Here is a 27,629-nt window from a genome sequence, read left to right on the forward strand (position 1 = left end):
ATGACTGTTTCCATTTATTCTTTAACACCAGCCTGGGTTTTCATTGAGAAATGTCAGTATATAATAGGTGAACGAGGTGGGACCCTTACGGTGAGGATAAGACGCGATGGATATCTGTGGGATGACATCGATGTGTCAGTGGGTAAGGATGACTTCTTTGATCAGCTCGTAATCGGTGGAAATTATTAGGCTTTTATTACTGCACCGGAAAGTGGACCCGCGTTAAGAGTGATGTGTATAATTTCATCACATTTAAAAAACAAAATTCCGGGACTTTTTTTCTGTTTTACTAGCTTTCTGGAGGTTATATGAAAGTTTATATCCGCGAATAAATCTGCAGGACAATGTGTCAAGTAAATGTCTTTATTAACAGGATGTTTTAAAAGCTTTATGGACCCTGCGCTATGGAATGATAATACCTTTCAAGACATTATTTATAATGACAGAAACATGTTGACATCAGATCAGAAAACTTGGGTTCCGTTCCCAAAAAAAGTGAGATTTTTTTAAAACTACAACGCGATGGGAAGAATAATACATACTATAATGGCAACATGAGCTTCCTTGACATAACTGGAATTTTAGACACAAACTAAAGGTAACATGCCGTAAAATCTCACCAGCAAATATGGGCACCGGTGCTTATAATTGAATACATGAATACAAAACAAAGTCCATGGGAAGTGATTTTGAGAGAAAAACCTGTGTATCATTTTCATTCCTTAAGTTAGATTTACCTGGTCAATATGGTTAGTTTTACGTGCAAATGAGTGGATTAAACTGCATAAAGTATGACGATTAGCATTTCAGGGACTTTGTAGGGTTCATTTTAAATTTTGGACTTGGGTGGTTTTTTGAATCATATACAAAGACAACAACGATGGAATGAGATTACCACTAGTAAGATAATACAAAATAAAGCACACAGGTATGTATAATGTTGATAAGCATTCTGCCATGTAATATAAACCACACACGTTCCTTTATTAAACCCTTTTTTTTTCAAAAGTCACTCTCCAGCAATGAATGTGTTACAAGTGGACTTTTATACATACTGGATTTCAATCAATGTGTTACAAGACTCAAATCACGGAATTTGGTGGTTCTTTCATACATGCTATTTCTCACATGCTCAATAGACACAGATGATGAATTTGAGTTGTTCTTTCATACATATGACAGGCCTATGTATAGCAACAATTTCCCATGCTTAACTCAATTTGGCCAACGGATGGACTTGGGTGGGTTTTGTATTCATATATTCAATTCTTGTGTAACATTTTCTGAGGAAGGAACACTCTATTTGTACATTAAATTTACCCTGAGGCAAAGGAGCTCTATTTGTACGTGAAATTTACCCTAAGGCAAAGGAGCTCATGTGCGCCGTTAGGCGAATCTTTACGGTATATGAATGACACAAGATATTCTTTGCCATTGCAGATTTGGTGGTCACAGATGGCACAGCAACAGGAGGGGGAGTCGACTTCCTCTCCCCCGTGACCGGTACCGCCATCTTTTCGGCAGGTGATGATTCAGTAGACATGGTGTTTACCATCTCGGAAGATACTGTGATAGAAGATACGGAGAGTTTCACCATTACGCTAACCAATCCATCGGGTGCATTCTTGGATGAGCCGAGTGTATCTACCGTGTTTATTGAAGATCAAACTGGTATTTTGACAAATCACAATAATTATGTTGTAATTTTTGTTGCTGTATGTTGCAGTATTACCTTACGTGACCAAGATAGTATAAATAAATACCTTGAAATAGAATATTTTGTGCAAACGTGACTAAGATTGAACCTGCGTCACCTCTCTCGTAGTATAAATTCCCATTAAACCAATGGGAATTCATGCTATCAAATCCATTTTTGGTGACGACATACCTTCTTACAGTTCCATGCAGGGGCTTATTTTAGTGGTGAAAAGTCACTGAACGTCGCCAACGTGAAAATCTAGATCTCCGGATGAACATTGTAAAAGGCCTTGGGGTGGTGATGGGGGGATGGAGTGGTGGCAGGGGTGGATCTAGATCCAAGGGTGGATCTAGACCAGTCAGACGTTGAGGTTGGGGGGGGGGGGCAACTACATAATGAAATTTTAATCATGCGATCAGTATTGATGCATTTTATAGTTAAAATTTCATAAAATACAGGGTGTCCCAGAATTATCTATACAAATACAAATAATCAAAAATCAACAGTGCATCCAATTATTTTTCTGTTACTTTCCAGCACCCCCCACCCCAATAATTTGGATGCATATGCAAAAGTACCATTGCCCCCCCCCTAATAATTTTGGCCAGGCATCATTGCCCCCCCCCCCCCAATATTTAACATCTTCCAGAGCCTCTGCTTTCATTGACTGTTTAGTAGTGCAAATCAGAACTGGACACAGCAAAAATACCTGAATGACTTTTTCCAAATAAATGTGTGCTGAATGGTTAGTAATATTACAGATTTTCAAAATAGATTGTTTTATCATAACTCCTAATTTTACGCAATATTCTGTTAATTCCATGCCCAATATTTAAAATATAAAATTCTAAAATCATTGTAACAAACAAATTTCATCTTGAATGAGGTGTGTTTTAACAATTATACTTTTGCTGATTTCAAGCCCCATGAGCATGCTATAAATAGTATGAAGATTATTATTACCTGTAATCAATCTACACTTTTAATGTTGGAAAAAATAAAACATTTTTTGCGCAATCGTAAGTATGTAAATTATATATTTTTTTACTTTAATAAAGGAATTGGAAAAATAATTATTATAGTTTGAAAATAGGTCAACATAACTTCCAAGCATCTCTTACATATGAGTTATCTGATTTGTTAATATAATGTATCTTTACTTTTAATCAAAACCCATGCAGTAGGCTATGTAATATCTTTTAAGCGTCGATGGATAGATACACGTTGTTTTGATACAGAGTTGCCATATAGTTACTTAATTCACATTTATCATGTTTATTGTGACAGTTTCAGACGGAAACTTTATTCTCTTAGAATAAGAACCTGCTTTGATCTTTATGCCAACATTTCGTTTCACTTTATTTCTTCGAGGTTTTGTGTGACATATCTCTCAGATATTGTCAAAAGGCAACATCAACTACCGCTAAAGATTGTGATAACATAACACATTACAACAACGATTTATACGATGTAGGCACTTAGCAAGCAAAATATACAAGAATCTTGCAGATACAACTTATACAAATATCAGAGTCGGAAAAATATGATGAGAACAAATAACAGATCTAGAATAAATTACGTGAAATAACAGATCTATCGTGAAGATGGTTTTTATTCATGTTACTTATATCATGCATATTGTACAAGCAAAGTATAAAAACAGATGAATCATGAACATATATCATGAAGTAATTTATGTTATGATATGAAATGAGAAACATTCTGCCTTATGTTAGCTTCTATTGGGTACATAATACGCTATTTGTATGCTTATAAGGTTCTTCATTGAGCTCAGTCTTTTAAACGAATTCACATACGTTATATAATTTAGATCATGTCTATTGTCTAGGCTATATAGAATTTCTATTATGGACAATAGATAGATCCATTTTCTCATTTTTTAAGATTATGATTGTGTTCACTTTCATTCATAATTCTAACAAACTATTTAATCATTCAACATGTTCAATATACATGTATTGAGGAAAATAATTATCATTATCATGATTATAGTCTATAAAATTAGGCTTATACTTTAGGGTTTGATCACTTTTCATGATGTTCATTCAAAATAATCTTCAATCAGTCGTCAAGATAAAAGTATATACGCAATTAATGTTTCTCTTCTCCCTTTTCTCTTATCTTTTCTCTCCTTTCCAAATTTCTACTCTTCGTTAATATTTTCCTTTCCTTTTTCCCCTTTTTCTTTTATTGAGGAGTGGGGAGGGTAACACCTCTTGTGTTTGTGCCATCTCTAAGGTAGCGATTCATAAACGATTTCTATATGCATCGGCCCCTATAAAAATAAGGTTTTTCAAAAACAGGAAGCGGAAGTGGTGATGAAGTGCTGTTTTTATTGGGGGCGTACCCCAATGTTCGCACCTGCTCTAAAGTAGCGGTTCCCAAACTATTTCTATTGGCAAGTGTTGATTGGGAAGGTGCCCCCTGCGCCCGCGTCCGTGTCTGCTCTAAGTTGGTGGTGTCAAAATTGTAAAAAAATGGATAGGTAAATTATTTTTATCAAACGGTCCTCAGTGTAGGTAATTTTGATGATTTTGACACCCTATTCCATTATTTGCAACATTTTCTGAATCCGAGAGGTACTCCTTTGGCCCCAAGCAGAATGGTCGACAGAGTGGTATTTGCCGTAAAATTTGGGCATATGAAGCACGCCTGAGAATGTTTCAAGAATGGTTCCCCTTCAAAAACTTGGATCCGCCCCTGTTTATAGGCATGGGTCTACTGAAATTAGACCTTCGTGAAATTTAATGTTTATCTTTTCCCTTTGTCCCCTTTCTCTTCTCTTTTCTCTCCTTTCCCAATTTCTCCTCTTTGTTCTTCCCCCACTTTCTACTTTTTGGGAGAGGGATGCCCCCTGATTCCGTGCCTGCTTTAACATGTTTAAGGTAGCTGTTTTCAAACTATTTCTATATGCATCGGGCCCTATGAAATGAGGCTTTCGTGAAAAGGGATGCTGAAGTGTTGATTGTGGTCAAAAGTGCGAACATTTTGAATTTGTTCCTTGAAAGTGACTGCAAGAAGGAAAAGCTCTAGCATCTCTTGTCTACTCTACATTTTAAGCACGGATTTTAATTGTCACTGCACGGATTTTTAATCTCACTGCACGAACGTGCCAGGAGGCACGTTAAAATAGCCCCTGAAGTTCCATGCTACGCATCAGACTGACAACCTTGCTTCTTCTTTGCTGAAGTTGCTGCCGTTGGCGGCGCTGAAAATATTCGGCAAGAAATAGTTTCTTTCATCTCGGTTCATGGTGATTCGCCCTCATAATTTTGAATATATCACCCTGCACTACAAGCAGGTTGTACTTATCACCTGTGTATGTCTGCAATAATAGATTGAATACAATACCGCTCGTTTTAAAGATCTTACAGGTGCGAGTGCTCTTTTTAAAGATATTAATCTTACAGGTGCGATTGATCAGCAGGATATAAATATTATAGATTATGATCCAGGTCTTTATCCCGGTTCTTTGACATAATAATTTCAATGCTGAGGTACCGCGGGAACGTACTAGTACTGTGAGATATATTCAAACATTGTTTAAACATATTCCTATTGTAGTTAATCATGTTACATTATCACTTCTACGGCGAATCATATACGCGATTTTAATCAAAACATTCCGGAATAAATTACTATTAATAATATACCCTATTGTTTTGAACAAGCACAGCAATACAGCCTGAGGTGATAGTTCCAAATATCACCTTTAAAGACTGAGGTGATATGATCATATTCCGAAATAAAACTTAAACCCAGGAAAACAACAGTTTTGTATACTTAGAAATATTCCCCTTCATGGTGCTATTTATATCTTATAGCTTGGTTTTGCTTCGAAGAAAATATCTACATTGTGCCCGAGAGAAGCGGTACTCATACCATCAGAATTCACCGAGGTGGATATAAGGACCAAGCAATAACCGATTCTGTCGGTAAGATTAACTTTATTTACAATATGTCCGTTCTTTATTTTATTTTCAAGAAAAACAAAGTTGGTGGAAATATTTATCACGCTCACTCTTTTGAAATGTTTTCCCACATAGATATATCCGTAGTCGATATAACAACAACCGTAACCGCAGATTACGTAGAACCCGTCACAACAAGAGCGACGTTTGGAGTAGATGTTGAATACTTTGACATGACTTTTCCCATCAATACTGACAATATTGAGGAAGACATAGAGAGTTTCACCGTTACCTTGCAGAATCCTCTAGGTGGCGCTATCGTACAACCACAGATGACCACCGTGTTCATCATTGACGAGAGTGGTAAGTTGAAACATTTTTGTGAACATAATTATGTGTGTCCTTTACAAATGCGCCTATAAACCACAATAAAACTTAAAATGGGAGGGATTCTATGGTATAAGATTTTGTTTGTTAGTATTCAAAGAACTTTTCGCGACTGATTTATGTACATTCACTGATTTTTGAAACTTTTCTTTGGCACAAAAGGTTTGAGATCCGTTTAGCCTTTATATAATTAGATTTGGTATATGAGCCTTTTCAAGCTCCGATATTTTGAAAGATGCAGCAATCTAAACTGGCCTCAAAAAGAAACTTATAATTTTTCACAAGGTCATATCTTAAAATCCTGTCTATAAAAATGAACAAAAATTACACACAGGATTATTTCAATACTCTACTCTAAATACATGTCAGTAACCAAGCAGTTGTCCAGCTGACACAACAGCAAAATGCACTGACATGGAACACCTTCCTGGACCACATTCACAGCCCAACAGATTTCTTTTGCTGGGTTCCAATTATTCGCCTGTGAATGTGGTCCCGGAAGCTGTTCCGTGTCAGTGCATGTTACTGTTGTGTCAGTTGGACAACTGCTTGGTTACTGACATGTGTTTAGAGTAGAGTATTGCAGTAATCCTGTGTGTAATTTTTGTTCAAGTACAGGCAAATAATTGGAACCCAGCAAAAGAAATCTGTTGGGCTGTGAATGTAGTCTAGGAAGGTGTTCCATGTCAGTGCATTTTGCTGTTGTGTCAGTTGGACAACTGTTTGGTTACTGACCAGTGTTTAGAGTAGAGTATTGAAGTAATCCTGTGTGCAATTTTTGTTTATTTTCATGGAGAGGATTTTAAGATATGACCTTGTGAAAAATTATAAGTTTCTTTTTGAGGCCAGTTTACTTCAAAGCCAATCAACTATCTCTCCTCTCGAGGGATGCTTATTGAATACCCAAAGGTCTATGATCCGATCAAAGGATGCTTAAAGGCATTCCCATAACCCAATTGGGTTTCTGACCTTAGTATGTCTGGCTTTTGTACACATGTCATGTGGCATAGTTGACTATACCTTGCTTTGGGATTGTGTGCAAATATCTGGTGTTTTCATCCTTTTATTTAACATTCAAAACATTGAGACTTATGAATAAAATTAATGCAGTGGCACAATATGACTGTTTCCTGTAAGCAATTCAAATATGAGTTATAAGTCTCACCTATTAGCTTGTTGGCTGCAGTTATATAAAATGACCATTTTGTGTGTGTGGCAATGGGGACTTTGCCTTTAAAATTAGGTTATATTGATCAAATTTCCCAATCATAGTGCATTGTAGGAATGCCTTTAAGCCTCCTCTGTGATCCGATCATCACGTCACATATCGAGAAGGTCAACTCGGGTCATTGCGCTGAAGGCTGAACGGTTTAAAAGATTTTAATAACGTCTAAAAGTATTGTTTCACTGGTAAAGATTAGTTTATCATGACTGATATTTGGCTCATTTTTCTCCCAAAGTGTGGTTTTACCTGGAAGAATCCACCCGTGTGGTCGCTGAACGTGATGGAATGGTAACAATACGAGTATAGGAAAGGAGGTTTTCAATCGGCCACATCTACAGCGTCTGTTGGTATGTTCACCATTGCCCAATGTCTTATTGGGAAAAAAATCTCGAAACCTTTTGAAAAAGTTTGTGTAGACTCGGTCGCATATAAGGCGAAATAGCGACGTAAGTTACAAGATCACTTGCTGGTCAGTGATATCATGTTGTCGGTACAGGTATATTCACAAGTTTGAGCTCCCACTGTTCAAATTAAACCTGGCTACGCCACAGGGGTGAGACTTATGGTCTAAATACAGGGTTTTTCAAACTTGGCTTTGTGTTTTGCTATAAGTAGGGTTGGGCAAATCACCATAACATTTTTGAAACGAGGTGTTTCTATGGCCAAATGTGATGTAGAATCCAAAAATGACAATTATTTTTGCATACAACGATGGCTGACGTCTCTAAATTACAAAAATTCAAAATGGCCGCCAAAATGACGTACTTTGCCTACTAATCACACAATTTTTAGGCAGATACCACTTTCAATATGTCTATATATGGGTTTTTGGGCCCAAGAAACCCAAATCTGACCTTTTTAACATGATTAACCCTACCTAGAATGAGTTAGGTGTGTATTTTTGGTAATTTTCTTCTTTGTTCAAGTAATTTGTACCTTATTTTGCTCAAATTTGCTCATTTCCTTAGTTTTAAAACCATAAATCATACACCTACAATATAAATAATCATACTATGTAAGCATGCCTTTAACATGGCCAGCTAATTGGACATCTACCATTGTTTACTTGTTTGTCTATGCATAGATTGCTTTCAATAAGGTGTCTATGTCCTTTGCCAAGTTTGACCCCGGCTTAACAGCATTTCGTATGTAGACTGTTGAGTTGATTTCTAGTAAATCTAATCATTATAAACTTGCCGTCAACCTTTTCTCGACACATTTGACTGATATCAGGAGCAACTGTATCTCTGAGGTAACATATTTCATTTATTAGTTCCTTCTCTGCCAGATTTCTAACAGATGACCGAATCAGCTGTCACATGTCCCTGGTGTTTCTTGCATAGGTCTAAAAGTTCCATTGTTCTGATTGATTTCTTCTTTTTCAATTCTTCCTTCTTGATAAGATTTAGTCTGTGTGTATGTAGTTGGCTTCTATTGTTTTCACAGCCATCACATTCTCACGATGTCCGTGCCCATTTCCACTGTTTGTTCTTCTCCATGTTACTAAGCTTTGTAAATGAAGGATCCTCAAGCAGGCGATTTGTTGAGATAATGTTTTTGCGTGAGTGAGTTTGCACTGACGTTGATCCACCACTAGCTGTAATACGAACGTCCAATTTAGCAAATTCTGACTCGCAACCCAAATTGGTCAGAGGAGTATATTTTAATTTGGATTCATCGATCAATGGTGCTAGGAACTGCTTCATCGCTGATTTAAAAGTAGGACATTTCAGAAAGCTACCTCTCAAGTGTGTCTATCACTTCATCAAGTCCCGGCATCAAGTACAGCTGCAAAGAGCTTATTCTGACCATCATCAGCACAAAATGCATCATCTCTTGCTTGCTTTAGTTCTAGCTTCTGCTCAAAAAAGAATGTATCCCTGCCCAGTTCTGACTATTTGTGTCCGTTTCACTGCCTCTGCCATCAATTCCAAGGAGATCCATCAATGGGAAAATAAATAAGTCACCGAGATGAGAATAAATCCTGGCACAGCACAAAAAACAATCATTTTGAATGTATGTAGAAATCGCTAGAACCAGCTTGTTTGAATTGATGTCAACCACAGCATCAAAGAAATCTATTATAAACTGCTGACTGCACAAGAATTCTTTGGCAATCTTTAAGCCTTTAAATCCAGTATGTTCAATGCCTCGAGATTCCATCCATGACATATACTCATTATAGAGTGATACAGAGTGGGCAGCATGACTGGGAGAAAGTAACTTAGAAATTGCTATAAGGGCCAATGTATGAATGCTTGATCCTGGTGAGGTAAATACTTTCTCTCCAGCAGTTACATTCAGCAATTTCTGTACTGCTATTTTTTTGCTCAGCATTTTTGAACACTTTGTCCGCTGCATGGTCAGCTCCTGAGATGACATGAGCAGAGCACTTCAAAACCTTATCTTCAGTGACACCCAGATTCTCTAGGAGTGAAGCACAATCGCCAGCAAGGTCAGTCATCCAGAAGTCGATAGAACTTTTTATGTCCTCTACATCGCAATCAGGTAATAGGCCCTACTGCCAGGCTTTTCAACTTCCAACTCCTAAGCTGCCACACCATCAGCTCCTGCATGACTGATATTCTTCGTGTATCCAGTTGTCATTGTTTTGCGAGTTGTTAGGGCCTGTGATTGTGATGTGGTCAGCGTTTTCCCCTTTGTTGATTAGTTCTTCTGCTACCAGTAGAAGAACTAATCAACAGGATGCATCCTCTAAGTACCTGTTTATAGTACGATGACTTGGAAATACAAGGTCAAGGCTCCTCTTTCCTTTTCTGCGCTTCTTACTTTTCTTGGTTCTGAAGATTCTTCACTATCACTTTCAGAACAATAGTCATATTCATCAGATGATTGATCTTCAGCTGACTTGGTCAATCTGTTAGAAAATTTGAGGAACTAATAAATGAAATATGCTACCTCCGAGCTACGGTGGCTCCTGATATCAGACAAATGCATCGAGAAAGGGTTGATGGCAAGTTTAAAATGATTAGATTTACTAGCAATGAACTCAAGCCGGAGCCAAACTTGACAAACGACATAGACTCCTTGTTGTTAGCAATCTATGCATAGACAAACAAGTAAACAAGGGTAGATGTCCACTTAGCTTTCCATTTTAAAGGTAGGCCTACATAGTTTGATTATCTATAATGTATATGTCTGATTTATGGTTTTAAAACTAAGGAAATGAGTAAAATTTGAGCAAAATAAGGTAAAAATTACTTGAAAATTACCAAAATACACACTTTACTCATTCTAGGTAGGGTTAATCATGTTAAAAAGGTCAGATTTGGGTTTCTTGACCCCTAAAACCCATATATAGACATATTGAAAGTGGTATCTACCTGAAAAGTGTGTGCTGAGTAGGCAAAATACGTCATTTTGGCGGCCATTTTAAATTTGTGAAATTTAGAGACGTCAGACATCGTCTGACGTAAATTCTTTTAGCAGATTTGGATTCTGCGTTAAATTTGGCCATAGAAACCACTCGTTTTATATAATTTTTCAGAAAAATGTCAAGATTCGCCCAACCCTACTATAAGGTAAATGTAAAATGTCGCAAATAGAAGAAAATAGTGGCTACCAACCAACATTTCTGATTGGATTTCTGGCGGACGTATTTCATACGTTACGTTTATGTACGTCTTTTATTTACAGATGTAAACGTTCAAGACGTAACCGCTACTGAATCTACAACTGTTACCTCTGGCGTTGACTACACGTCAACCGGGGTCACCACTGTCGTATTCAATGAAGGTGTTGATTATGTAGACATAATATTTGATATCGTATCCCCTGATGATGCCGTAGAAGACGTAGAGAGGTTCACTGTGACTCTACAGAATCCTGTAGGTGGCTTTATCAACACCAATGAACCAGTTACGACGACCGTTTATATTTTGGATGAAACGGGTGAGGATTATATGACGAGGATGATGTTTACGTTTATTAAATAAGAAAATCTTTTTATTGCGTGTAGACCAGACTTCCTTTAATGGTGACACAAGTGCCAAGAGTTGCACTTCGCATTGAGAAACATTGAAAAACAAAGAGAAAACTATACGAAATATGTGCCTATGTGGCATCTACATGTATGTGGGGACGTCAAATGAGATATTTAAATTGTACCGGTACATATTTTGTATCACATGAGCCTAATAGTAATTGAGAACCCTCCTGTAGTCAGATTGCCATTTACAAAGCAAGCATTTTGAAAACATGCACACTATATAGCCAATAGTTTAGTTACATGAAGTAGTATACGGTAATAACATGGTATGCTGGATATTCCGTCTTTTGGATTACAGCATACCAAAAATAGCAATATTGTTTATTTCTTAAAGAATGGGCGTTTTTCTATGACGAACTACAGAGGCCCTAATAAAATCCACTTTCAAGTAGTCAAATTATTTTGACATTTTCGTGTCTATTATACTTAATTTCCAAAGCGTGGTTTTACATCGAGAAGGACTCGTACACAGTTTACGAGCAAACAGGGACTTTGACTGTTCGAATCCGAAGACGCGGTTATCTATGGGATAGTGCCACAGTGTCTGTCAGTAAGTGTTCTGTGATGATACTTTGTACAATAATAGAACCCCAACCCTATGCGGGACCCCGTGCGGAAATTTGACAAAACGTCACAAAATTTTACATAGAGGGTTGCCATATGTAGCCCACAGTAATTAAGGGATCTAGAATGAGCGTTTATGGCGTTTCGACAGTATTTTTGTGGGACATGAGAGCACCTCAGACGTATCGAATTGCATTCTGAATACGAAGCATGTCTTTCTGATATCAAATAATTTTCATTTTTGAAAATCACGATATAATACAAATTTTATGACAAATTATTAAAATTTGATATTTTTCAAATTTTTGATATATAACAGTCCTCGAAATAAATTTTATAAATCTAATGATATATTCTTAAAGTGTATGTTGCTGGGAGGAAAAGCCGACGATCAATTGAAAATTTTGACTTTTTATATTGAAGATATGGATTTTTTCCCCAAAAGACCTATTTTTGTTGGTGTTTTGGGAAAATCCATATCTTCAATACGAAAGGTCAAAATTTTCAATTGATCGTCGGCTTTTCATCCCACCTACATACACTTTAAGTATAAATCATCAGATTTATAAAGTTTACTTCAAGTACAGTTAAATATCAAAAATATCAATTTTTAATGATTTGCCATAAAATGTGTATTACATTGCGAATTTCAAAAAATCAAAATTATTTTATATCAGAAGGACATTCTTCGTATTCAGAATGCAATTCGATATGTCTGATGTGCTCTAATGTCCCACAATAAATACTGTCCAAACGTTCATACCCCTTCCCTTAAGTTAAAACAAGCAGTTGCAAAATATTTTAACCAGATGGAATATAGTTTCTCATAAAAAGTATGCTTCGACTATATCTATAATTTATTAATAATTGAAGCGCAAAATTGTTACACATGAGGAGATTTCGAATTTGTAATATGTTATTTTGAAAGTATTTGACGACGGAAAAAATATTCAACGACGGAAATGTTTACAATATAATCACACACAGTTGATCAAAAAAAAAACTTTACTGCACAGTGGCCTTATGTTGTTCCGCCTTTGCAAGCACGTGCGTATTTATAAAACGTATTTATAAATCTTTCGGATGTATTGAACATTGAGTATCAATAAATTATTCAGAAAGCAGTATGATCTTCCTGAAAGGGTGTGGATATCAATTGGACGGTTCAATCTTCATGAGATAATACAGTAATATGTTGCACTACTTTTTGAATGGTCATGTGATCTTTTTAAAAACCCATTGAGCACTACCTGCCGATATAACATTGCATCTGATTGGTCAACCATGATATCTTCACTTTAATCACCAATCAGAATGGAGCTTTGCAAATAATTTTTTTGGGTGGTTAAATTATTCTAACAATGTTGCTGATAGGGCCGATTGATAATGAAAACTTCTTTTTGGCCAATCGGCAGGTAGTTCTCATGGGGTTTAACTATCCTTTCACAGATTTTAATATCGAAGACAAGACAACCACACTTGCAAACGATTACAGTTCGCCAGTACAAACCAGTGTGACCTTTGCACCAGGAGTAGATTACGCGGATGTAGATTTCACTATCCTGGAAGATAACTTCATAGAGGATAAGGAATCTTTTACCATCTCTTTGACAAGTCCGCTAGGTGGAGTCATTGGTATTCCTAGTTTTACAACGGTGTATATTGAAGATAAAACGGGTAAGCTGCAATGATGCTAGTTTTGGTCACATTACACTATCGCTGTGCGCGATTGTTTTTTAGCCAATGAGATAGAGTGGAGGTTTTTGAGTTGGTGAATTACGGTACTACCTCATTGGTCAAATAATAATCGCTCGTTGACAAAGAGTTCAACTAATTAATTATACGTATTATACGCTGACTGTATGTCTTTTGCTGGTCTAATACCGTAAAACCTCGTTTACAAGCATATAGTGTGCTGTTGATGAAAGTAAATTAATCCAGGCGCCATCCATCGACAAAGTTATAAAATTGTGGAGTTTGTGAAAATAAATTACCGCTACAAACATACACAAACAAGTATTATTGTAAGACCAATCTATATAGGCATATTTACGGCTGTTTCATATTAATTTAGCATTCATCAAAAACAACTTATATGCTTGCAGACGAGGTTTTACGGTATTGTCATTTTGTTGGCACAAATTTGCAGTTGAATTCAGTAAAGATTTACAGATGATCAACAATTTGCGTAAAAAATGGCCGCTATTTTTAGTGCTGTTGCTCATATAAGATCCACTTTTTGATGCTATCGCAAGAAAAGTCTATTTTTGGTACTGTGTAAATAAAATTGGCCACTTTGTATCCTAGAAATGAATAAACCAAACAGTTCCATCAAATACCTTGTCGCAGAGAAATTTGACATAACGAGTTTAAATGAATAAGCAGAGAATTTTATACTTAATTTTATTACCTCCACAACCCATTATTCAAAATCGCGCACTGTGATTTGTTGAAACGCGTCACGTGAAAGACCATTAATTAGCAATAAAGTGGCTAGGGCAACGAACAACTTTATGTTCTTCTCGCCTCACAGCGCACAGCAAAGCGCGATGCAGTATATTAGCGTCGTTACGCATTCTACGCAAAGCATTACGCTTGGTTACGCGTTCTGCAATACTCGCTATCACTTACGCTTTGGCTACGCATAGGCGTTCCACCTTGAGGTAAACAACTTGAAATATTTGGGCAAAAAATGTGACATTTTCTCTTTAAATCGCACTATTTTGTGGCAATAGAATAGAAATAAAGGGTGCAGCATTATACTTTACACGCAAATATTGTGTTCTCGGCAGTAACAACGTTTAAATAATAAATAATTAAATAATCATTTACGTTTTTACTGCCTCGGACACATTATTTGCGTGTAAAGGATAATGCATTACCCTTTATTTCTTATATCATGCTTTACGTGTTCAAATGTATGCATGGATATGGACCGAATTATCACATTGAATCAATTTCATTGTACAAACAAACTTGTCCCAGCTTGCGTTCTGCAACAGACACTACATGACTCTCTGTACCAAAATTCAACCCTTAAGGACTGAAATCAGCTTTCGACAATAGTTTTTCCCTCACTGCACCTGCACTTTGGAACTCACTTCCATCTGAACTGCTGTTTCTCTGGCAAGTTTCAAGAAACGTCTCAAAACCTTCCTGTTCCCACAATAATCTGGTGGCTTTGTTTCAATTTGCTGTTTTGTTTTGCCTTTCAAATGTTTTGTTTTCCATTATCGCGCCGTGGTCTTTATGAAATGATGTCCTAATATAAATGCCTTGTATGTATGTATCTATGTATGTAATGTTTATGTACATTATTATTGTGTATTATGTCGCAGCATTGTTCTGGATCGAAGACAAACAGTGCATTGTTAATGAAGGGCAAACCATTGATGTTGTCTTCCACAGGAGTGGCTTCCTTGGACAAACAGACACTCTAAGTAAGTTAAGATATAAATGTACATTAATTTTGAGTTATATTTCCGCTAATCTGCGTAAACCAAAGGTACAACAAGACAGAAAAATGAGAAATCACAATGGATACTCTTGCTTTAAAGATATAATACATCTCAACGGTAATAACTCATTTATTAAAATAGTGCATGAAGTACACCAGTGTAGTGACACTGTAGAGAACACGCGTGACCTGCTCACACAAAATGAGCGTAAAGTCGCAAATTGGTAGTTTTGAGACCTTCTTACCGCTAAGGTCATGTTCTATGACCTGTACCTGTAGCCAGTAGTATGTCCGTTGTGAATGTCCATTGTACCCCAGACTACTTACAAATTTGTCTACTTTAAAGTACGAGGTAAGGAACGCAGTAAATTACGCAGTGTCTGCGCGCCGTAATGTCAAAAGGAATTAACACACTGCTAGGCGCACACAAATGCATGCGCGTCAAAACGCAAGACACGATACGCTTATGAAAAATTTGCGTACCTTACTTCGTACTTCAAATTGGACAAACTGTAGTACAGGTGTGCGTCACACAAAAAACATCAACTCAGTAGCCAGAAGGTCTCGAAACTACCAACTTGAGCTGTTACGCCCATATAACACTAATTGCTTCATGCAAAGGTCTTTCCCCAGCCACCACACGACAGAACATGGTTTATGTAACGCATTGACTCATATGTGGCATGTACTGCCTCGTATGGCAACCTTTTCCTATGTCAAAGAGTCAGACATACATAGAAACCTCTAGGGGAATTAAATTGGGAAGTAAAAATGCAAACTTCGTTTAAGGCATAGGTAACGTAATACTATTTTTGCTCAACTCTATATATTTTCTATTTCCGTGTTTGAAGGTCCAGGCTCTATTACTAGATTTGCTCATTCCTCAACAGCACTGACAAGGTTTAAATTATCCACACATGTCATTACATTGTATTCCCTGTCATACAGCACTTTCAGCCATTGATGGTACAGCAACATTAACAGATGACTACTCACTACCCAATGATGTTACAATAACCTTTGCCGAAGGGAGCACGACATCCTCCAAGTCGTTGACGATACATCAGGATAACATGTTGGAGCATTGGGAGGACTTCAGTCTTTTTGTAGACATCGGAACTGTATCTGGACAACGTGGGGTGCTCTATTCCCCGATCAAATGTACTGTCTACATTCGCGATCGTAAGTTTGACCCATTCCTTATCCAGTTAGCTCGACTAATCCGCGTATCAAGTTTGTTGTTTCCACAAAATGCATTTTCCTACGTATAATAGCTGTTAAGGACGGCTTCAATTCAACCGCCCAGTTGTAGTCGGTTTTATATATTATTCTAAACAATGGAACGCGTTTCAACTGCCGTCAACCGCCAGTCAACCGGCGGTCCAGTTTTAAAGCCGCCCCAAAATGACTACGCATATCATTAAATTGACTTCACGTGTTCACGTATTGCGTACAAATCATGTTTTGCGAACATAAATTATGTTGTTTGAATGCAATACATACTATGAAATCCCTTTTTTCGTGGCATGCCCTGTCGCAGTTTCATGCTGCTACGCAACACTTCATCAAACTGGCAACACTGCTTCTTCATCTTTCCGGAAGTTTCTAGCGCCACCAACGGTATCAACCTAACAAAAGAAGAAACAAGTTTGCCAGTATGATGATAAGTGTTGGGTGGCAGTATGAAACTGTAACAAATAAAGTCACCAAAAATCAGAGGTTTAATTAATACACTAGTGGAAATTTTAAATGAGAAATCTTTTCAAACCGATGAGAATTTGACAAAACTATATATGAGAATTGGAGGTTTTCTCATCTCTACGAAACTTTCATTGTATTTTACCATATAAAACAATGTGACAGGTTGTTGACACCTTTATTAGTGTTTCTCATTCATTTGGATGAGAAAGTGTCATTAAAAAATGACACAATTTTCAATTCTCATAGTTTTGTCCAATTCTCATCGGTTTGAAAGAATTCTCATTTTAAATTTCCACTACTCAAGCTATAACTTTAAACATTCCTTTTTTGATAAAGCTTGAAATAATCTTTTCTACATATTTAGTTGTGTCACATTTATGAGGATACACGTGACATTGTTTTTAATCTTCCAAAGCTACCTGGTATAACTTTGACTCGGCCGAGTACATTACATGGGAACACGAATCAACCGTTCTGATTGGAGTACAAAGGGAAGGTGATACCAGTCAGAATGGACGTGTGGGTATGACATGATTTTATTCATCTAGTAATATCAGTATAAGCGTTTACCATAATATGCTATATACCACGTAAAGATAACAAACCATTATTGTATCATTATCATGCAATACTTCAAACATAAGTTTACATTAATATGCCTATGCTTTAATCATATGTAGAGCCGAAGTCACAAATCAACTATATTGCAATGATTTTATTGAAGAACAAAGCATACGCAACCTATACACTGTAAATAAAAACATAAGAAGGGAATAGAGCAACGAAAGATTTTATTGAGTCAATATAACTGAATATTAATTAATTTACACCGATATTGAGTTCAATTTGTCTCATTTTGTTACTCTGTTCTTTTTTAACTCAACATTGAGTTATTGTTATTATTTGTATTTAGAATGTACATAAATGAGGATAATTATCGCTTGTTAATGATATTTTTATGGCAGAAATTAATATCGAAGACGGCTCGGCAACACTGAATAACGACTACAGCACCGTGGAAACATCGGCAACAATTGAGTTTGCTAGTGGTGTCCGTCTTGTCCGTGTACCCTTAACCATCCTAGACGACGCTACCCACGAGAGGGACGAAGTGCTTACCATATCCTTACAAGCTCCGAGCTCTGGAGAAGCGATTGGCAACATAAACAAGGCCGTTGTGAAGATTGTGGATGACGACGGTATATAGTTTAAAACATGCTTTAAGGTTCAAAAGTGTTAAAATAGCCACTGGCTATTTTGACCTTTAACGAGGAGATTTTATGACTGTCTGTCGAATCGGATCAGTGGCGTAGCGTCATAGGCTTGTGCCCCCCCATCAGACCCGGTGCCCCCCCCATCATGGTCGGTGCCCCCCCCAATGTGATGACCCACGCTACGCCACTGAACCGGATATTGCTCTGTTGACCTACAGATATAACACATTTGGCTGATTCTATTTAGGTGTAAGTTGGGACATGTGTAATATAGACAAAAATCAGTTTTGAAAAAAAAAACAGTTTCATATTACTGTGTGAGCTCATACGTGTTGGTAGTTAAACAAGCAAAGTCAACGTAAATATATTGAGATATTTTCGATGTGTACAACACACATTCTCATCAGCAGGGCTCCAATGATGAACTGATTGAATTAAATGTCCTGCTCTTGACCTTTGATGTCCTTTCTTTCAAATGGATATTTACTAACAGATGATCTATAGAAAACAGTTTGAGTCAAATATGGCCACTTTTGAGGAAAAAATACCATTTTAGTGGTGTTGCCAATATAAGATCCACTTTTTCAAGAGAAGTCCATCTTTGATACTGTGTTAATAAAACTGTCTAGTTTTTATCCCTAGAAATGAATAAACCAAACAGCTCTATCAAATACTTATCACAATTGTATCAGATAAATATGACATTATGAAATGAAAAGTATTTTGCATGTTCATGATACATTATTATTGTGTATTATGTCACAGCATTTTTCTGGATCGAAGACAAATATTACATTGTTAATGAAGGACAACCCATTGATATTGTCTTCCACAGGAGTGGCTTTCTTGGACAAACAGACACTCTAAGTAAGTAAAAATAATATATTTTCGATAATCTATGTAAATCGGTGGTACAACGAGAAAGGAAAATTAACGAGAAACCACATTGAGCGTAGCAGCTTTGGAAGTGACGGGGATATACGGACAGCAGTTCGAAACTAGGGGTCTTTCGGTGAGAGCCAAGACACCAAAAAAAAAAAGGGGGGGGTCTTGCAGTGAGAATGTCCAAAAAAGAGGTCTTTGAGGAAAATGAGCGTAAAGGTCCAATTGGTTATTTCGACACCTCCTAACTGCTGAGTTGATGTTCTTTAGTCGATGTACACATGTACCGGCATGCACATTCCAGTAGATGTTCTTTGTGAATGCTCAATTGCGCATGTTGTGCCCCATTCACAAGGAGCATACTACTGGTATACGGAATTCTCTTCTGGCATGATAGGTGCGCGTCAAACAAAGAACATCAATTCAGCAGCCAGGGGTCTCAAAACTAAACACTTGCGACTTTACGCTCATTTTATTTAACTAAATTCCTCATGCAAAGGTCATTTCCTAGCAACCACGTAACAGATCATGGTATATGTATTGACCCATCTGGGGCATATACTGTCTCATATGACCATGTGAAAGAGACACATGGAAACTCTTGAATCAAGCTGGGAAATAAAACTGCAAACTTTCTGTAAGGCATGGTAGCGTAATGCTATTTTTCATGATGCAGTCATGTCTACAGTAGAATTCACCACGACCTTTGCAGGACTTAAACCCCATTAAAAGCTATTAAACCAAGATAACACTCATTGAAAACAGCTCAACTATGTTAAATCAGATCTTCTCTGGTTAAATCCACACTACACATGTTTCTGTTTTACCTGTGCAATGAGCTGGTATTATAGTTTTCAGTTGGGGAAACGATTATAAAGCAAACGCAAGGTAACAATGCTGTATGGGTCTTTGTTTACGAAATGATACAATAGTCTGCATATTGCTAACCAGCATTCTTGAAAATGAGAAACATAATGGTTGCAGACTTAACACGGTTTGGAAATAATTTCTTCATTTTTGGTGTTATCTGTCGTTTACATATCCTTCCTAAAACACCAAAGTGCGAATATTTCCAAATACTTTAATTAGCTAAAAATTTAGGACATGTTACAAAACTATATTTTCTAGAATTTCAGAGAGAACTTTAAATATTGGCCGGTTATTTTTCACACAGTGACGTTAACTAGGCAATGCCCTATTACCTATAACATACACTAAAACACCAAAGTGCGAATATTTCCAAACACCTAAATTAGCTAAAAATTTAGGACATGTTACAAAACTATATTTTCTAGAATTTCAGAGAGTACTTTAAATATTGGCCGGTTATTTTTCACACAGTGACGTTAACTAGGCAATGCCCATATACCTAGAACATGCACTGTTTGTAGAGGTCACGCGTCATGTTGAGAGTACTGTGTATTATGTATAGGAAAATGGACAGTAACTGCAGTATGTGCTCAACTATTTATATTTTTGTCGAGTACGTGGAGGATGTATTATAAGATTTCGATATTGGGGTTGGCGTGCGATTGCAGGTTCAGGCTCTGTTGCTAGATTAGCTTATATTGCTCGGGACTGCCAAGTCTTGAATGTCATATTACATTGTATCATCCTGTCATACAGCACTTTCAGCCATTGATGGTACAGCAACATTAACAGATGACTACTCACTACCCGATGATGTTACAATAACCTTTACCGAAGGAAGCACGATATCCTCCAAGTCGTTGACGATACATCGAGATAACATGTTGGAGCATTGGGAGGACTTCAGTCTTTCTGCAGACATCGGAACAATATCTGGACAACATGGGGTGATCTATTCCCCGATGAAATGTACTGTCTACATTCGAGATCGTAAGTTTGGCCCCATTCCTTATCCATCAGTTAGTAGGGTGTTAACCCCATGGACCCCAATGGATATAAGCTTCAATAGAGGCTTTCTTGGGTTATCCAGGGTTGTCAAACCCCGAACAATTCAAATTTTAAAAAAAATTCAAATCAAATCAAAGCTCGACTAATCCGCGTATCAAGCTTGTCGTTTCCACAAAATGCAGTTCCGACTTTCACTTATAATAGCTGTTAGAGGCGGCTTCAAAACTCAACCGCCGGTTCCACCCGGTTGCAGCCGGTTCCTCTTGTTCTTAAAATGAAATGTGTTTCAACTGCGGTTTCTATTGTTCTTAAAATGGAACGCGTTTCAACTGCCATCAACCGCCAGTCAACCGGCGGTCGAGTTTTAAAGCCGCCCACAAACTGACCACGCATATCGTTAACTTGACTTTACTTGTTCACGTATCGCGTACGAATCATGTTTTGCGAACGTAAACTTGAGTACCTAAGTTATGTTGTATTACGTTCACTCGAATTGTATATCAAAACTGTTTGAATGCAATGCATACTATAAAATCCATTTTTGGTGACATACCCTGTCACAGTTTTATCAGCACTTCATCAAATTGGCAACATTGCTTCTTCATCTTTCAAGTTTCTAGCGCCACCAACGGTATCAACCTCACAAAAGAAAAAGCAAATTTGCTAGTATGACAGCTACCTTCGACTATATTTATAAATACGTACGTGACCCATGGGCTGACATATCAAGACCAGAAAGCGTTACCAAATCCTCATGCCATTGAAAATGTTAGGAACTCTTTAGATAAATATCATTAAATTCAAGTATTAATTGAATAGCAAAATTCTTACACATAGGGGATTCCGAATTTGTAATATGTTATCAAAAACATTTTAAAAGCATTTGCCGACGGAAAAAAATATTCATCGACAGAAACGTTTACAATATAATCACATAGTTAAACAAAATAATTTTTTCTGCACAGTAGTCTTGTGTTGTTTACCCATTTACATTCAAGTGTACAGGAAGCCCATCCGCTTCGAGACTTACTGTTTACAACTTGTTATGGCAGCGCAGAGGTGGTCACGTGCGTATTTATAAATACGCGTTTATAAATATAGTTAAAGCATACCGTATGGTGAACTGTTGGGTGGCATCATGAAACTGTAACATGGAAAGTCACCAACACTGGATTTGATAGTATCATTTCCCATCAAAAGGATGATTATCTAAGGTTTTAATAATCATCGCATAGCTGGAACTTAAGGACGCCATATTTAATAAAAGATGAAATAATCCTTCCTGCATTTTCAGCTGTATCATAATTATGAGGATACACGTGACAAGTTATTTGATTTTAATCTTCCAAAGCTACCTGGTATAACTTTGACTCTACCGAGTACATTACATGGGAACACGAATCAACTGTTCTTATTGGAGTACAAAGGAATGGTGATATCAGTCAGAGTGGACGTGTGGGTATGACATGATTTTATCCAATATAATATCAGTAAATAGTGTTTGCAATTAGTTTAACAAATATGTTATACCACATGAGATAACTGAACAAACCCATTTTTGTCTCATTATACAATATTCGAACATAAGTTCACATCAATATGCCTATGCTTTAATCAGATGTAGGACAGGAGACAGCGTTTACTGTATGTTTAATCAGCTTAGATCAAAACAATGTGCTGTAATATAATCGTAGTTCTATAGATGTTGGGATGCATTGGATACATATTTTTTAAGGCAAATTTGGTCCTATAACCATTTGATTCGATTACCAGTTGGTCCGATAACCATTTGGTCTAATAACCAATAAGTCTAAAACCACTTATTTTCAATTTGTTATTTCGGTTTGGTTGTTGAATACAAACTATGAGAAGAATATTTGGAAACAAAAAAACTTTTATACTAGAAAATATTATTTAAAACAATGGCTTAGTTACAGAAAACGATTCTTGTAAAGTCACTGTAACTGAAATTTTCAAGTGATGGTATTAAACAAAACTCAATTTTGATTTAAATAAGGATAAATTTTAATGTCATTGTTTAGGAAAAATAATGACCGGAATAATACTATGCACAAAACGTATAAGGCTGTGCTAAAACTTTTCTTTGATGATTTTGACCACAATATTTTATATTTTCAAATATCTTTAAAAAAACATTGAGTAACTTTTGTTATTTATTCAGAGTGTATATAAATGATAAGGTGATTATCGCTTGTTAATGATATTTTTATGGCAGGAATTAATATCGAAGACGGCTCGGCGACAGTAGATAACGACTACAGCACCGTGGAAACATCGGCAACAATTGAGTTTGCTAGTGGTGTCCGTCTTGTTCGTGTACCCTTAACCATCCTAGACGACGCTTCCCACGAAAGGGACGAAGTGCTTACCATATCCTTACAAGCTCCGGGCTCTGGAGAAGCGATTGGCAACATAAACAGGGCCGTTGTGAAGATTGTGGATGACGACGGTATATATATTATATAGTTTAATACATGCTTTAAGGCCCATTCATTGAACCCAGCAAAAGTGTAAAAATTAAAATTTTGTATGAATTGCCTCATACTGCATACTGCATTTTCCTATACACAATACACAGTGCTCTCACCATTGACGTGTGACCTCTACAAACAGTGTATGTTAGAGGTATAGGCAATTGCCTAGTTAACGTCACTGTGTGAAAAATAACCAGCCAATATTTTTTGTACTCTCTGAAATTCTAGAAAACATAGTTTTGTAACATGTCCTAAATTTTTAGCTAATTAAGATATTTGAAAATATTCGCACTTTGGTGTTTTAGTAAGGAAGGCCACGACATGGCCTGCAAAATTCACTGTGTAAATCGAATACAACTTTTAGTGACTATCACTCACTTGTAGACCGCTCTCTTCCGAAGGGCATCAAACCTAAACCACTTGACGGATATTTTTTGTACTTGTTGTCAATCAAGAATAACGTATACATTACATGTAGGCTAAAAACTGAGTTGGTGGGGCATCCTGCAAATGTTCGTACCTCCCTGATATGTAAATGACAGATGACAGCAAAAACAGCTCCCATATCTGTCCATAACTTTAGTCAGTGCAACGTGTCAGGGGATTTCAAGTGGGTGATTATTGATTGGCAAGTGCCATATTTGGGCATAAGTGCAGTCCACCATTCAATGTGGAGGATAGACTAGACTTTATCTATTGATTTTGCTGGAGTAATTTTCTGTTAACCAGGTTTAAGTACTGCAAAGGTCGGACTTGAGTTATATACAAAAGTTATTCAACTGTGCAAAAGGTGACAGGGTAGTGTTTTTAAATCCGCATGCCCAATATGCAAATAACTGATTCCTTTGACGAATTAACTGAAACTTCTTCAGAAATAAAGTTGCGCTATTTTGTGTTAGCAATGAATATGCAGTAAGCAGAATAAATATTACACAATTGCCTCACAGTGCGTTACTTGACACTTTGTTTCCCAAAGGTGCTCCTTCCCTGTCCCTGAGATGAGCACTTACCATTTTACGTAGATGAGGAATATGTCACACCAGATGGCCTTGTACCGTGCAGTTTTCTCTCACTTCACGATTCAATACTTTGACATTATCCCAGTCAAGTTGAGCTCCCTTGGGTTAGGGTTAGGATTAGGGTTAGATTACTAGATAAATTTCGTCCCTACACCTACGGAAATTCCCGCATTATACATATTATCGAAATATGCAAGCGGCCCTCCAATTCCATTGTTGTTCGTATTTGTTAATATACGAATGAAAAAAAATATGAAAAAAACAAGTAAGAAAAAGGTTATGATACAAAATGTCTCAAATTTTTTCATTTTATTTTTCAGAACCAATACGACCTTCAATAAACTGGATTCTGATCGCAGCTTTGGGTGTCATTCTGGCACTGCTTGTCACTGTTTTTGTTACGCTGTGTCTGTGCTACCTTCGTCTCGCTCGTAGGATTACGCGCAAGTCACTGGCTGTGGAAACGGTGCCACAATTGCCGCCACAAATGGTATGTTTAGGGAGCACACCACTAAATAAACGTGCCATTGAAATACACATGAAAATACAAGAAACGTCCCATTGAAATACATGTTAAAATACAAAACAAAAAAAGTTCGTTTTCTACCGCATGTGACAATAGTTTTAATATTTTGATCGCACCAATATCTTAAGGGATCTAGAATGAGCGTTTATGGCATTTCGACAGTATTTTTTTTGGGACATGAGAGCACCTCAGATGTATCGAATTGCATTCTAAATACGAAGCATGTCTTTCTGATATCAAATAATTTTTGATATATAACAGTCCTCGAAATAAATTTGATAAATCTAATGATATATTCTTAAAGTGTGTGTAGCTGGGAGGAAAAGCCGACGATCAATTGACCTTTCATATTGAAGATATGGATTTTTTTCCCCAAAAAGACCTATTTTTGGGGTGTTTTGGGAAAAAATCCATATCTTCAATACGGTACGAAAGGTCAAAATTTTCAATTGATCGTCGGCCTTTCATCCCACCTACATACACTTTAAGTATAAATCATCAGATTTATAAAGTTTGCTTCAAGTACTGTTAAATATGAAAAATATCAATTTTAATGATTTGCCATAAAATGTGTATTACATTGCGAATTTCAAAAATCAAAATTATTTGATATCAGAAGGACATTCTTCGTATTCAGAATGCAATTCGATATGTCTGATGTGCTCTAATGTCCCACAATAAATACTGTCCAAATGTTCATACCCCTTCCCTTAAATAAAAATAAAATTTTATTTCAATTTTATTTTTGAAACAAGTTAAGACGAACTCGACAGATATCCCTGAACAGCGCCATACATTTCAGCCCATACTTGTTTTTGACTGTTTACCAGTTCAGACCATGATATTGTTCCGAGAGTCTTTCACCATGCATGAACATTCGATTCGGAACATTTTCTGAACAGATATGTAATGTTGAGCTCCTACTTTTTTCGGTTACCTCGGGACGCCAATATATTTAACACAGGTGGGACTATGAACGGTTACACCAAATGCGAAGGGATTTAGTGTTGTGCAGCCTTTAGTGTAATGTTGTTTCCAAGAGGTTTTGCAGAAAGCCTGTGATATGAAAAGCCCTTTTTGCGATATCTTAACCCCCTGAGCACTACCTGCCGATCTAACATTGCCTCTGATTGGTTTTAATCACCAATCAGAATGAAGCTTTGCAAGTAATTCACCCCAATTTTTTGTGTGGTGAAATTATTCTAACAATGTTGCTGATTGGTTCAATTGATAATGGAAACTTCTTTTTGGCCAATCGGCAGGTAGTTCTCATGGGGTTAAAAAATATGCGCACATTATTCAAATCTGTAAATGAATGCTAATAGTAACTGAAACGTAACTCTATGAAACTTAATTTTAATGTTTATTATATCGGGAAACTTTATTTTTAGGACATGCAATTGACGAGTGGACCGCCAGCCCTTTTGCCATTTGAAATGCCAGAATCGTTTCGCTACAGTTACCCAGCGTTAAATTGATTTATGGAGGAGAGCTTGGATATAAAATGAGTTTTTTTCTGGTATAAAACGAAAACAATCGTGCAGGCAAGAATTTTGATTTCTTGCCAAATTTCAATGATGTCATGAACATTTAATGATAAGGATTACATAACAGCTAGACTTTAAAGAGGAAACCCCGCCAGAGCAGTTCTTATGGGGTGAACTGAAACTGCCTGGTTATCAAATTAATCAGTGACAAGGTAATCTCTGAAATTAACAGGTGCCAATTGACGCAGTAACATTAAAACATCAATTAGCACCTGTCAAATGCAGATATAACCTTGTCACTGATTAATTTGATAACCAGACAGGTTTGGAATTCTGCAAATGTTGACACCCCATTTGTCTGGATATAGCTCAAAGCAACATTTTCAATGGGTTTAGGTGCAACTTACGAATACGGGTCTTTTTCATTCAACGGGTCACCATTACAACAAACTTCGGGCAGTTAAGACAAATGAGGCATCAACATTTTAGTTTTAAATTTTGAAGCATATATGTATCTCATAATAAAACGGATAATTACTTTTTGGGAGATGTTTATATCTATTTTTAAGGAAATTCTACATAATTTATCGCACCATTGTAAATATCAATTATATGGGCGTGGTTATAGTACCTTCATTTCATTCCGACGCCTTTCAAATCCAGTAATAGTAAGACGTGTTTAGTTTGTGAGAATAATATTATTTTAGACACCTTTTTGACATTGTAGGTTTTAATTTCAAGTGAACTGTGGGAACTGAGTTCATAATATGAATTTGTGCGTATGCAGGGTTAATGTAGACTCCGAGAAATCGGTTTTAGATAATGTACCATGACGTATACCGTTAATTGTAATAAATGAAGAAATTGTATAGCAATTCATTATTTTACCCATAATAACAATAGAGAGCGCTGTTTGCCCTCTTTTTATTTTTAATAACACATCCGTATCTTGTTATTGCTATGTTTGTTGTTCTTGTTCCCTGCCAATTGTTGTCTATTTCCTATTTCAAACCAGCGCCTATAAGCTCCTATAGCTTAGGCCAGGTCGTCAAATACTTTTAAAATGTTGTTTTTGATAACATATTACAAATTCGGAATTGCAAAATGTGTAAAGCGCCTGTCACACTACACCGAATAGGTCGATCTTCTGTACA

The 27,629-nt window shown here is 36.7% G+C and overlaps 1 protein-coding gene across 1 annotated transcript; it reads left to right on the forward strand.

Moving 5' to 3' along the window:
- LOC140169479 (FRAS1-related extracellular matrix protein 2-like) lies at positions 1 to 27,287 on the forward strand. The gene is made up of 16 exons (XM_072192740.1): positions 1 to 142; positions 1,441 to 1,671; positions 5,767 to 5,994; positions 10,901 to 11,155; positions 11,692 to 11,802; positions 13,266 to 13,493; positions 15,155 to 15,256; positions 16,222 to 16,455; positions 17,390 to 17,497; positions 17,940 to 18,173; positions 18,954 to 19,055; positions 20,697 to 20,930; positions 22,300 to 22,407; positions 23,185 to 23,418; positions 24,783 to 24,952; positions 26,380 to 27,287. The coding sequence occupies exons 1-16, from the start codon at positions 1 to 3 to the stop codon at positions 26,464 to 26,466; spliced, it is 2,808 nt and encodes a 935-aa protein (XP_072048841.1). The 3' UTR covers positions 26,467 to 27,287.
- The last annotated feature ends 342 nt before the right edge of the window (positions 27,288 to 27,629 follow it).

The sequence above is a fragment of the Amphiura filiformis genome, chromosome 14 (assembly GCF_039555335.1).
Source record: "Amphiura filiformis chromosome 14, Afil_fr2py, whole genome shotgun sequence".
NCBI classification, from domain to species: Eukaryota; Metazoa; Echinodermata; class Ophiuroidea; order Amphilepidida; family Amphiuridae; genus Amphiura; species Amphiura filiformis.

Excerpts from the sequence above, each read along its gene's own strand:
- LOC140169479 (XM_072192740.1), top strand. The coding sequence starts at position 1 with ATGACTGTTTCCATTTATTCTTTAACACCAGCCTGGGTTTTCATTGAG. Across the intron at positions 11,156-11,691 it reads TTATATTTTGGATGAAACGG|CGTGGTTTTACATCGAGAAG; the intron begins GTGAGGATTATA and ends TAATTTCCAAAG. Across the intron at positions 23,419-24,782 it reads GAAGATTGTGGATGACGACG|AACCAATACGACCTTCAATA; the intron begins GTATATATATTA and ends TTTATTTTTCAG.